Source organism: Sparus aurata, chromosome 11 (assembly GCF_900880675.1).
Source record: "Sparus aurata chromosome 11, fSpaAur1.1, whole genome shotgun sequence".
Taxonomy (NCBI): Eukaryota; Metazoa; Chordata; class Actinopteri; order Spariformes; family Sparidae; genus Sparus; species Sparus aurata.
The window spans coordinates 22,743,912-22,755,164 of NC_044197.1; the positions used below are offsets into that span (position 1 = coordinate 22,743,912).

At 39.8% G+C, this 11,253-nt stretch overlaps 1 protein-coding gene across 12 annotated transcripts in view; it reads right to left on the bottom strand.

The window, feature by feature from the left end:
- The window catches only part of rfx2 (regulatory factor X, 2 (influences HLA class II expression)), a 30,413-nt gene extending 20,066 nt beyond the window's left edge, over positions 1–10,347 (bottom strand). For 3 of the 12 annotated variants that reach the window (XM_030432755.1, XM_030432754.1, XM_030432750.1), the window contains exons 1-2: positions 9,544–9,718; positions 9,354–9,448 (exon numbers count right to left, since the gene is read on the bottom strand). In XM_030432755.1, coding sequence (XP_030288615.1) covers positions 9,354–9,448; positions 9,544–9,579 — 131 coding nt within the window. In that variant the 5' untranslated portion in view covers positions 9,580–9,718. Of the gene's footprint in view, positions 1–2,041; positions 2,065–9,353; positions 9,449–9,543; positions 9,719–9,748; positions 9,782–10,197 lie in introns of those variants that run through there. The other 9 variants (XM_030432762.1, XM_030432758.1, XM_030432756.1 and 6 more) reach the window with 7 other exon arrangements.
- Positions 10,348–11,253: the final 906 nt, after the last annotated feature.

Here is an 11,253-nt window from a genome sequence, read left to right on the forward strand (position 1 = left end):
AGACCGAGCCTAAACTTTCTGATGGGGCTGCACCATGAAAGCTACTGGTGACTTTGATTAAAGCGTCGGCTTCATTAAGAATTAACCAGACCTTTCCTCCTAGACCGGTCACATCAAACACAGTGATCTAAAATTAATACTTATTTTCCTTATCAATGTGTCAGCTGATTATTTAGTGATTGTTTAGTCTATAAAATGGCAAAAAGTGGGAAAAGTCTTCATTGTTTCTTCTGCTTCTTTTGTCCAACCAACAGTCCAAAAACCCAAAGACTTTTCATTTTCTATTATAACTGACCAAAAAACAGCAAATCCTTATATTTAAGAAGCTGGAAAATGGCAAATATTTTAGACTTTTTGCTTAGAAGTTAGTGAAACTAATAAATCATTATCAAAATAGTTGGTGATAAATTTTCTGTCAAGTCAACTCATCCTTGCAGCTGTACTCTAAAAATTATCATACTGCCTCATATCATTTAACAAATTGAACCCAGACAGAAGGGGCGATAAAAAAAAAAACCAAATCTAACATGTGACTTAGTGAGGAGAAGAAAAAAATGGGCCGAATGAGTCAGAGTCAAGGAAACCCCGCTGGTGATGGAGAGGAAGAGGAAATAAATTTAACCACACCATAGTTCCAACAAAAATGTTGTGCAAACACCAAAATAGGAGTCACATCCTCATTTGTGGAACTTTTTTCAGACTTAAAGACTTGATAACATTAATTTATCCAACCACCTAAAATGCTGCCACTAATCATAACATGATGGAGCCTTCACAGACACTACCACAAAATCTCTACCACCCATAATCATGAAATTTGCAGAAAAGTAGTCTACAGGGGAACATCTTTTATTCAAAAATGGTTTCCCCAGTAGATACTAAATTATAGAAAAAAGTCATTCTTATTTCAACCTTATTTGTATGGGACTTGCTACAGATACAGCTATTTTTTTAGTGACCAACAGCATGCAAATTTACAACACATAGAAATCAGTTTTGAAACTTTTTGAAACTCAACTGTAAGTTTTAGACATCAAGTGACTTGGGAGGATATCAAGTGGTTTGGGGGCACTATTGGACACCTTAACAAAAGTAGTGTACCTTTAAGATACAAAAACAACAGATTTGGGTGTGCCACCACTGGCATTTCCCACGTGTGGAGATTTTGCCACAGGCAAACAAACTACTCCGCCAACATGACTAACAGACTTAGTGGAGGAGGGCTATTTTGAAATCCCTACTGTGTGTCAATCTTCAGACACACAATCCTGAGCAGCCCTCTGATTCTGTCCTCAACTTATGTGTTAGCACACAGCACATTTAGCATTTACATGCAAACAATATGTCTTCACGCCTCTTTATTTTTCTCATTAAAGTAAGACTATTATCTGAATGATGCTAACAAGGAGTGAATATTTTAAGCATCACTGTAATGCTCAAGCATCTTTCTAAAGCAAGGAATTAGTCTATGGAGTGTCAGTTATTATAAATAAACTTGCAACAATCCCATCATTTCTCATCAGACTTGTCATTTTCACCCGAGGAAGTGACACAAGCCTGTGGGCTTCTTTATGTCATCAAGGAGTGGGTGGCATGACAAGATGGTGGGGATGAGGAAACTGCACTGACCTGTATGTTTTCACCCATTAAAACTCAATTCAAGCTCTGGCTTTAATAGGGATGGGGAAGTGTGTCAAATCACTGGGTTGGAGGACAGACCGCAGGCAGAGAGGAGTCTTTCTGCTGAGTGTTCAGAGAAGGTTAAAAGCCACACAATATCCCCACTAGCAGCTCTGAAAGGCACAAAGGTACAACACAGCGGGAGACGTAGCATACTGCTTCAAAACTGCTACTTTGGATGGGCTGCTGTGAAGCCCAAACCTTTCTGCCAACCCAGAGACAAAACACACACACACACACACACGCACACACACACGCGCACGGTCTGTGTTCCTGTCAAGTTCGTGAGCCTGGCTTAATTTGGGCAAATCGCAGATGAGCAGTTAACATTATAACCACAGCCCTTCCTTTCAAGACTTACCTGAGTTTTAAGCTACACGGAAACAAGAAGAGACATACTTTAAGAACCCTGAAGCCTCAAAAACTGTCATTAACGCCTTAGTTTACAGTGCAGACAAGATTTAAACCTCTGTCACTGACAGATCTCACTTAAACAGACTTCAATCAGAGAAAAACACATACAGATGTTCAATTAAAAGCAGGAGCCCACAGTCTTGGCTCATGTTTGCACTGGCCCACATTGTTTGCAGAGCAACAACCGTTGCTACTGGCAACACCGTCCACTCCCGTTTCCAGGAGCCTGTTGCTATGCAACCAACAGAATACTTCCCAAACCAAACAATGCCATCCCCCCACCTGATCCCTCTATCGCACGCTAAGTAGAAACTTACAACAATAAATACTATGTAAGCTATTAATTTCAGACACCAGGGGACACTGAGGCAGAGTTAGTCCTGCGTTGCAGTTATTTAAAAAATGTACAGACTTTATGCCGGTTTAAACTTGATTGAAGAGGACAGGATGAAGTGATCTGTTTTTGTAACTACTCTGAGCTCAGAAAGAAGGAGGAATGTTTAAGTCATCAAGGAGACAACAGTCTTTTCTTCAAGGTTACTTTACAGTCATGCCACCCAAAAACAACACTTTCCAAACCAAGTCGTGTTTTTCCAATGTTCTTTAGGCAAAAGAGATAGTAAAGTGGCTTTCAGCAGAGCTGTACTTTTTCAAACAGAAAAAAACACTTGTTGCATTTAAATGGAGCACATTTGAGGGGCACCAAGCAGATTTATCTCAGTCCCATTTTTAATGAGTGAGGAGAAACAGGGTGTCTGGTGAGACTCTAAGATATGTTCTGTGATTTGAGATCTATAATTTTACTTAAAAACAATTTCACCAAAAAACGTTGGGGATGTTAAACAAACAAGGCTTGCTTTTCTTTGAGTTCATTAAAAAAAAAACATAAGATCACAGAGGCACACGCTCTCACACAAAGAGCGAATTAAGATATGATAAGAGATTTCCACAACAGAGGCTGTTCTTCAAGCCTGTCTCATTAATTCATGGCTAATCCAATCAAAGCAGCTCTTGGGGTCTGCAGATGGCAGAGGGGAGAGAGAGAGAGCAGAAATAGGAAGCACTGACCACTGTCTCTGATCCAAGCACCCCCCCTCCCCTCTCCAGCTCACCTCCCCACCTCTGGTCATCAGCACACCCTGTCCACTCCGTCACCATGTGCGCTGCAGGCCTGACAGCCACAAAGAGAAAGATCAAACTGTTGCCATGGAGATTGTGTGTTCGCCCATGCTCTACACTAGCAACTTCCTCCCCCAACGCCCCACCTCTTCTAACCCATTCCAGATTTCCACAACCACCCCCCACCACACACACACACACGCGCACACACACACTTTCCCCAACCTTCAGCCCTCATCCTCAACATCTAACATCTCATGATGAAGAATAAGATTTGAAGTGAACATTTTGAGAAGTTAAACTGGAAAACACATTAAAGACAAGCAGGGAGATGGTCACCACAGAGAATGTAATCAGGCTATACTCATTCGTGTGGGCGTCTCTCTGCTCTATGAATATCAAACTAATGTGTTCCAAGGCTGCCATCCTGTTGACACAGAGGAGGGAACTTCACTCAAGTCAGCTGGCTGAAGATGGTGGAGCCTAAAGATGTTAAAATGCTACAGTTAAAATTATTTTTCATCCGTTTTATTCACCATCTCCAAAATCGTTAGAAATGTTTGGCACACGCTGAAGAACACTTGATAACAATACATACAATAATGCAACAACTTTTTTAACCCTTTAAGTCACTTCAAGGCCTTTACATTCATCACAACGTGTGAAGATTAGCTGAACTTCAATTTAAACATAGTCACAGCTAGATCCAGGGCACAATAATGGGACTCTTCTTAAAGTCATTACATCACCGTGAATGCATTTACAAAACCAGAGGACCAAGGGAGCACACAGCACCCACTGACGAGCACATTGCTTTGTTTTATTAATGGAAAATAAAGCTGCACAATTGATCAAAAAATTATCAAAATTGCAATATGGTCAAGGCGCAGAAGCAGCGATTTTTTGATGAAGGTAAAATGTGACAGATGCCCTGGACAATAAATCTTGCTCTCCAGATGTAGGAACTGTTCTTTGTGTGGCATAGACCCCCACAAATGTCACATCATCATGGGTTTAATAGTCTTTTTAGGTGAAAATGAACATTTTTAGTTCCCACTGATTATGGATCATATCACAATCTAAATATCTGTCCAATATATCGCAACAGGATTAAAATGTTAAATTCGCATTTCTATTGCACTTTTTCCAGTCTACAGACTGCTCGAAATTTACAACATTTGTCGCATTCACCCACTCACACACATTTGGGGTTCAGTATCTATCTCAAGGATACTTCAAACCAGCTCCCTTTCGATTACTGGACGACCAATTCTACATCCTGAGCTACAGCCACCAGCCACATGGTCAAAATAATTTTTTTTTATTTTGACCATGTTGTACTGCCTGAATATTAAATATTGGACAATTTAATCTCCTTCTTTTAAGTAAAATCTGTAATTCCATGAGTCGGAAAAAAATGCACCTGGTTAGCCGACATGCCATTTTTTGTCCAATATAAAAAACTAATCCCACTTGGTCCTTAGGCCAGGGCCTACATTTTCAAACAATTTTCTGAAACCTGTTAGCAAGTTAATGACATTTCTATAGAACTATCAGACAAACAATAAATAATAATAAATAATACAGTCTCCTTGCCTCAGGTAATGCTGCTGTCTCTTTGAAAACCTTCACAAAGTGTTAACATCAAAACCAATCAACAAGACTGACAACTTTGAGCGATTTACAATTGCTTTAGTCGAGCCCAAACTTGTATCCCATTCCGTTGGAATATAGCCACAGTCACCGCATATGCAAAATGCTCACACACTAATGCTCTTAAATCTGCTGAACAGGTGTGTTTCCAACCTGTGGACTCTGTGTACTGTGGAGGTTTTATTTCCCAGGAACCCACATTCTGCAGAGATGACCTCAGATGCTGGCAGCATGCTGTCTCGATCTTGACCGATCAACTTGAGCTAAGCGTTTTGTTGCTTTGGAGGACTCTGCCTTCTTGGCGAGCTTTAACTCTACACAGATATGACACTGAGAATAACCATACTGTATGAGCAGCCTGCTTTCACAGGCACAACTTAACACAAACAATGAGTCACCAGTTAATGCTTGAAATTTGAGACAGATCCAAGTGTCGGTTGTTCTTACAGTGAATACTTGCCAACATCTCAGATTTAAGTATTTAAGGCCTCTTTGAAAGAAAAAAAAAACCTGTACAAGACATGGGATAGTAAACATGGTCTCAATCAAAATCTGACAGGTCATACCTGATTGCTGGTCACAGGGAGAGCTGCCAGTCACACAAGATTCAAGTCTGTCACTGCACTTTTAGTTATGATACTGCTGCATTAAAAAGGTGTCATTTTTAAATTATAGCAAGAATAAAAAGATAGCTCTGAACACATAGGGTGGAGCATATCAACGGAGTACTTACAACTGCAGCTCTTTGCTAGCTATCCTTGGCTGTAGCTAGCTACCATTAACTTATCAGCTAATGGCTCAGTTAGGTATCTAGACAGCAGCCCTAGGGTTTGCCTTGACTTAGTACACAGACACCTTTAACTAGTTACCACATTTATATGTCATTGAATGTGTTTAATACAATGTATTACATATCCTAGTGATTTAAAATGGCGCACTGTCAGTACAGAAATATATAGGCAGAACTCAAAACTTCAGAATCATTTAAGTCAAACTACCATGTCCTCTTCCATGAAAAGGATCTGGATCTTCACTGAATCCAGATCTAGTGATAAGCTTTAGATACTAAAAATTATGAGTTACATAATATCAGCAGCATTCACACACACTAATCCTATTCAGTGTCATTTTCAGATCATTAAACATCAAATTACTTAACGATCTGAAATGTGTTCCTGCATGGCAATTTGCATCAAGATGGCAATCATACAACATGCAGTAAAAGGTTGTGACAGGATACGGTTCACATCCTGTCTACTGGTATATAAATTGGTACTTTTTATGTTCCAGTTTTTCGTAACCTCAACTAATTGTATTTCATTTGCCTTCCATTTAGTTTTCAGTCAGACAACACAAATACATTAATTCTTACATGGAAAGTTAATTAGTATACAACGCTGCCATTAAAACTACCCTATGTATTAAACATCGCAACATTACAATTTGCCTTTCTCTGAAGCTAATGAGCAGGAAGAGACAGTCCTCAAAGATCAGGAAAGAGTTATGAAGCCTGCACTAAATAAAGATCCGCTATTGGGATGAAACAGGGTTGTTTCCACCTGTTACAATGGCGTCCTCTGCTATTGTTCTCCACCAAATCTCCTAATTAAAGAGCTTCTGCAAAGCTATGCTTAAGACCCAACAAATGTAATTCCAAATACTGTCTGGGTCTACTCCATTGCAAATCTGGTCAAATCTCACCCCACTACAGACTCAGATTTGGTCCTGGTAATTACTCTGTAGCAGGTTTACACTGACAGGAACTCTTTTTTTAGCCAAATAAACATTTCTTAACAAACTAGCCTAAAGCTCTGCAAAAGAAAGGGAAAGTGAGGGGGGGGCTGCTACTATCCCATCCTGAAAGAGGGGGGTCCAGCATTGTAATGCAAATGTCAGTGCCTTGTCTGCTGTTTGTGGCAGGAAATTTAATTAGCAGTTGTGCAGCTACGATACAAACAGGTGGAATGTTAAGAATGCCCCTGATGACACACACAGACAGAAGAGACAGACTGAAAAACATTTCGTTTCGCAACGAGTTTCAACTTGTTGCCACAGTGCGAGGGCTAATCAGTGGCAACATTTTTTTGGTATATGACAAGATTTGTTTCTTTGTATCCTAGCAGCATAGGCCTACAATGATTTCCAAAATCTCTGTTGCTGGAAGATTTGATGTGAAAATCACGAGGACACTTAGACTGTTTTCCTTTCAACACACTTGTATAAAACTAACGGCACATTGCTTTAAATGAAAAGCCCTTCACAAGTAAATGAATTATGAATATTATGAAACTGAAACATTTCATGTGTACAAATGGCACTATTATTTTCTACTTAACAAGCCCCACAAGGCATTCTCCTCTCTGTGCTTCTGCTTTGCTCTGTGATTTTCTGACATGCCTTTGACTGGAGTTATGGGATAACCCATTAAAACTGTGTTAATAACAAACAATGAAAGGTGCAGTTCAGTTAGCTCAGCAGGAGGTAAATGCAACTATATGAATATGATCAACTGTAGCAGCGCCAAAACGGATGGCAGTATCTGGGTCTATGTCTATATCTGTAACAAGCTATTGAATGGAACTTCTCCCCGAGGCAACCGTAGGCCTCATCAAGATAAGCTAAATACAGCGCGGGCAAACACACAAACAAGCACACTCATGTATGTGCACACACACTCACACAGAACATGTGACCAAAAGCTGTGTCAGGTCACCCGCTGCCCGAGAGACCACTGCAGCTGTCCTATTGATAGCTGAACTGTACTACACACATGGGTCCATTAAACACTCAAAATGGCACACAGGCAACGGTGCACAGGGCTATGCACATTCATACTAGAAACTCGAGAGAGAAGGCTAGAGGAGGGGAGGTTTGATCTAAAGAAAGGGCATAATTTTTCTGTAAATCACAGGCCAGAGTGGCACTCGTTGCTAAAGTGGACTAAAGCTCGACCACGATCACAGGTTGGGCCAATAAAGCCCAACCTGATTAGGGAAATTCAGAAGGATATAGACAGATTGCAAGAAGTAATCAACAAAAGAAAAATACAATAAAAAAAATAATTTACTCCCCCTTTCAAAATGACATCCTCATTTATAATGTTCTGTACTTTGCAAGCCAGTGAAAAAAACTCTCCTCCCCAAGCACCATTTTTTTTGACCTGCCTCTGCAAGCCAAAGTTTTGCACTCTCACCACAAAGGAGGAGATGAAAATAACCTGATTAAAAACACTGACTTTTAAAAAGAATAACATTTCACCCCCTGGCCCACTCCATCCCTTTTCTTTCCATGACTTGGGTGTATTTGTGTATCAAGTTGCCATGTAAACATAACAGTGTCACGCTCAAATTGGGGGGGTGGGGTTGGTGGGGGTTACACACAGTGTTTCAGCGCAGTCTTCTCCTTATTTTCTTTGTAGCTGCGGCGAGTTGTTTGGCCAATCAAAGTTTAAGTCTCTTTGCTTGACACTTACTCCAAAACAAGCCGAGTCTTCTGTTAATCCATATTCAATTCCTTCCTTAAACTTCATGTAGACTTCATTTTGATACACTATGCAGCTAAGATATAACTAATGATTAATATATCCACACTCATACCTGCTTTTTGTCCTCCTTTCACCTAAAAAGGAAATCAGGCCAAGTCATTAATACATCTCCTTAAATTAATTATCTGCCTCTCTTCCTCTACAAGATAAATACTTTATGTGAATACAAATTTGAAAGTTTATAACTAGAATCACGCAGAGAGGGCATTAATTAGAGACATTTTCATGCTGCAATGACTCTCCCCGATGCTTCAATAGCAGACATTACAAATGACCGAGCACCTGACAGCTGTCTCTGAAAAGATAGTTCATTAGAATTAATGTATCTCTGGGGACAGACAGAGACAGACTCCCACAAGGAGAAAAAAGGTATGGAAATCTGCAGCAACCACACTGTAAAACTATTGTTCAAAATCATCCGGGTCTACTTTTCCCTGGTTTCTCATTATTGCTTTAGAACAGATTGATATGAGCCGTCAACGCTAAAGAGAGGTCAAACAGAACCCCCAATGAGACCTGCCCCTTGGACAATGAAGTACTGCCACTGAGAATAACTTGGTTATTAACATACAATTTGCTTTAAGTTCTACAGCATCAAATAAACTGGAAAGATTAGGATGGAGTTGCTTGCCATGAAATAAGTCAGAGGATATGGATTGATTCATCTTAATATATATTGTACAAGTGTATCTTACTTAATGCCTTGTTTTGAAAGCACATAAAAACAGTACCTTAAATACTTATTCTGTCACACAAGGCTGTAAAAACAAGGCAGAGCAGTATAAAAGAACCATCATAGCACCACCTAGCTGCACATAACAAGTTATTCAAGCTATTTCTGAAATATTAAAAACATCAAAACTTTGTGAAGTTGTTTCATTTAGACAGCAAACGTTTTAAAGTGTGATAAGCAAAGATTAGCGGATCTGGACAGTTTACTAACGTTATGCTCCTGAGACAGAGACCAGTGGAAGCATCAGGTTCAGAGACGTTTGAACGTTGAGTGTCGTAAGATCGCATGCAGAAGTTCATATATCCCTGCGCGACACTGTCATATTATTTAACACGGTTTAGTTTGTAAGTGTACATCGAGCAAAGAGAGGCGATAAACTGCGTGTTGAAATGAAAGTTACCCTCCTGCTGAGTTCACGCTCGCTTGCGGCGGACATTAGTTCCAGTTTGAGCACCAGGACCAACGTTGCTAACGCTGCTAGCTACATTTCCACCTGCTTGGACACGGTGGTTCTGAGAAACATACTCCGAAAATGAAGTTAGTCCGTGTTGTGTGACTAGAGACACAGGGGAGCCGTCGACAACACGACAAACGGCTGAACTCACAACTGAACTCGCGCTCATCGCTGCTGCTTGTCCAAGTTAGCATTAGCCGTAGCTTGACTGGTTGCCTGAACCATCCATCCTGCTGGGACTGAGCTGGAAGTACGTTCACATCTCAACTACACAACGTAGCAACAAGTGTAAAGGTCTGTTGGACCGATTTTTGAGTTGGAGTAACGTTGAACCTGTGTGTAACGTTTTTTTAAAAAAGTAGCAGAGGTGAAAGAGATAATTTCCCACTTTGGGTGAAGGAAGAAGCAGCTAGCATAAGGTGAATGTCGGTTAAATGGAGAGTGAAAAGCCGTTCTCAACTTGGGGCGGATGCCGTAAAGAAGGGAAAGTTATGTTGTGGAAAATACCCAAGACTGTTGCAGCAGCACATTCGATCCCAGAGCATTTTTCACCAAATCAAGATGAACACAGAATCTACATTCTATAAAAAATATAGTCACCTTTGCCTTGAGAAAAGTTTCTCTTTCCCCTCTCTCCCACTCGTTCGGTCACTTCCAGATGCTGCTGCTGCTGTTGCTGAGTGTTGCGCCCGTTGGTAAGTAACTGTCTCCACGGCTACAGTCACTATGGCGCGAGGGGGTCTCGAGGCAACTGTTGCTACCCTCAAGTGTCTACGTCAGGGCCCTCACTATGAAGGGGAGGGGCCAAAGGGACAAGAGCCCCGCCTAATTAAATAAAGCTGTAATGATTGGGACCACTAGGTGGTGCTCTAAGCCAGGGGACTGATGGAAGTGCCATATGCATAAGTTATGTTTCTAATATATTACTGTTTGTATCACGTGTGCCTGTAAATATCAAACTGACGACAGTTGTATTTTTCTTTTGTGAAAAATACATTATCTTCTTCATTAAAGGGACACTATGTAGTTTTAAAGAAGTAATTCAAACTCTGATTTTTTATATTTACAATATGAATAAGGTAATAATAAAAACAAATTTTCCATAACTGAATAAACTGTTCTCAGAGGAAGATAAAGTCCCCAGAATGATGTTTGAAGCTAAAAACGGTGTCAGGGACAGCCACCTGTGAACAAAGTATAGCAATATGTATTTGTGTTGTCCTTTAACATCAGTTTGTTTATTCGGGTTATTCAGTGACGAGAATGAAGACAGTTTGTTTGTTTAGGCTAAAAAAAAAATCAGTCAGTGAAGATCTTTCACCTCTGATTAAAATTTTTTTCCCCAAAGCTACATAGTGCACCTTTAAAATTATTGTAATTGACTTACTTTCTTGTTGACAGCTATATATTACAACACTTTAATTGGGCTCCAAGAAAAGTAAAAAAAAAAAAAAAAAAAAAAAAAATGAACAAAACTGAAATATTTGTATAACTTTTATTTACTGTGATTCTGTGTAATTTGAAAATCATCTTCAATAACATTTTTTTTGTTATACGTGAATATATTAGGTATTAGGTTCTAACGATATGTTTTTTCATGGCTGATGAAAATTATTAGTAATCAAAGAGACCAATAACCTATACTCTTCAAAATTT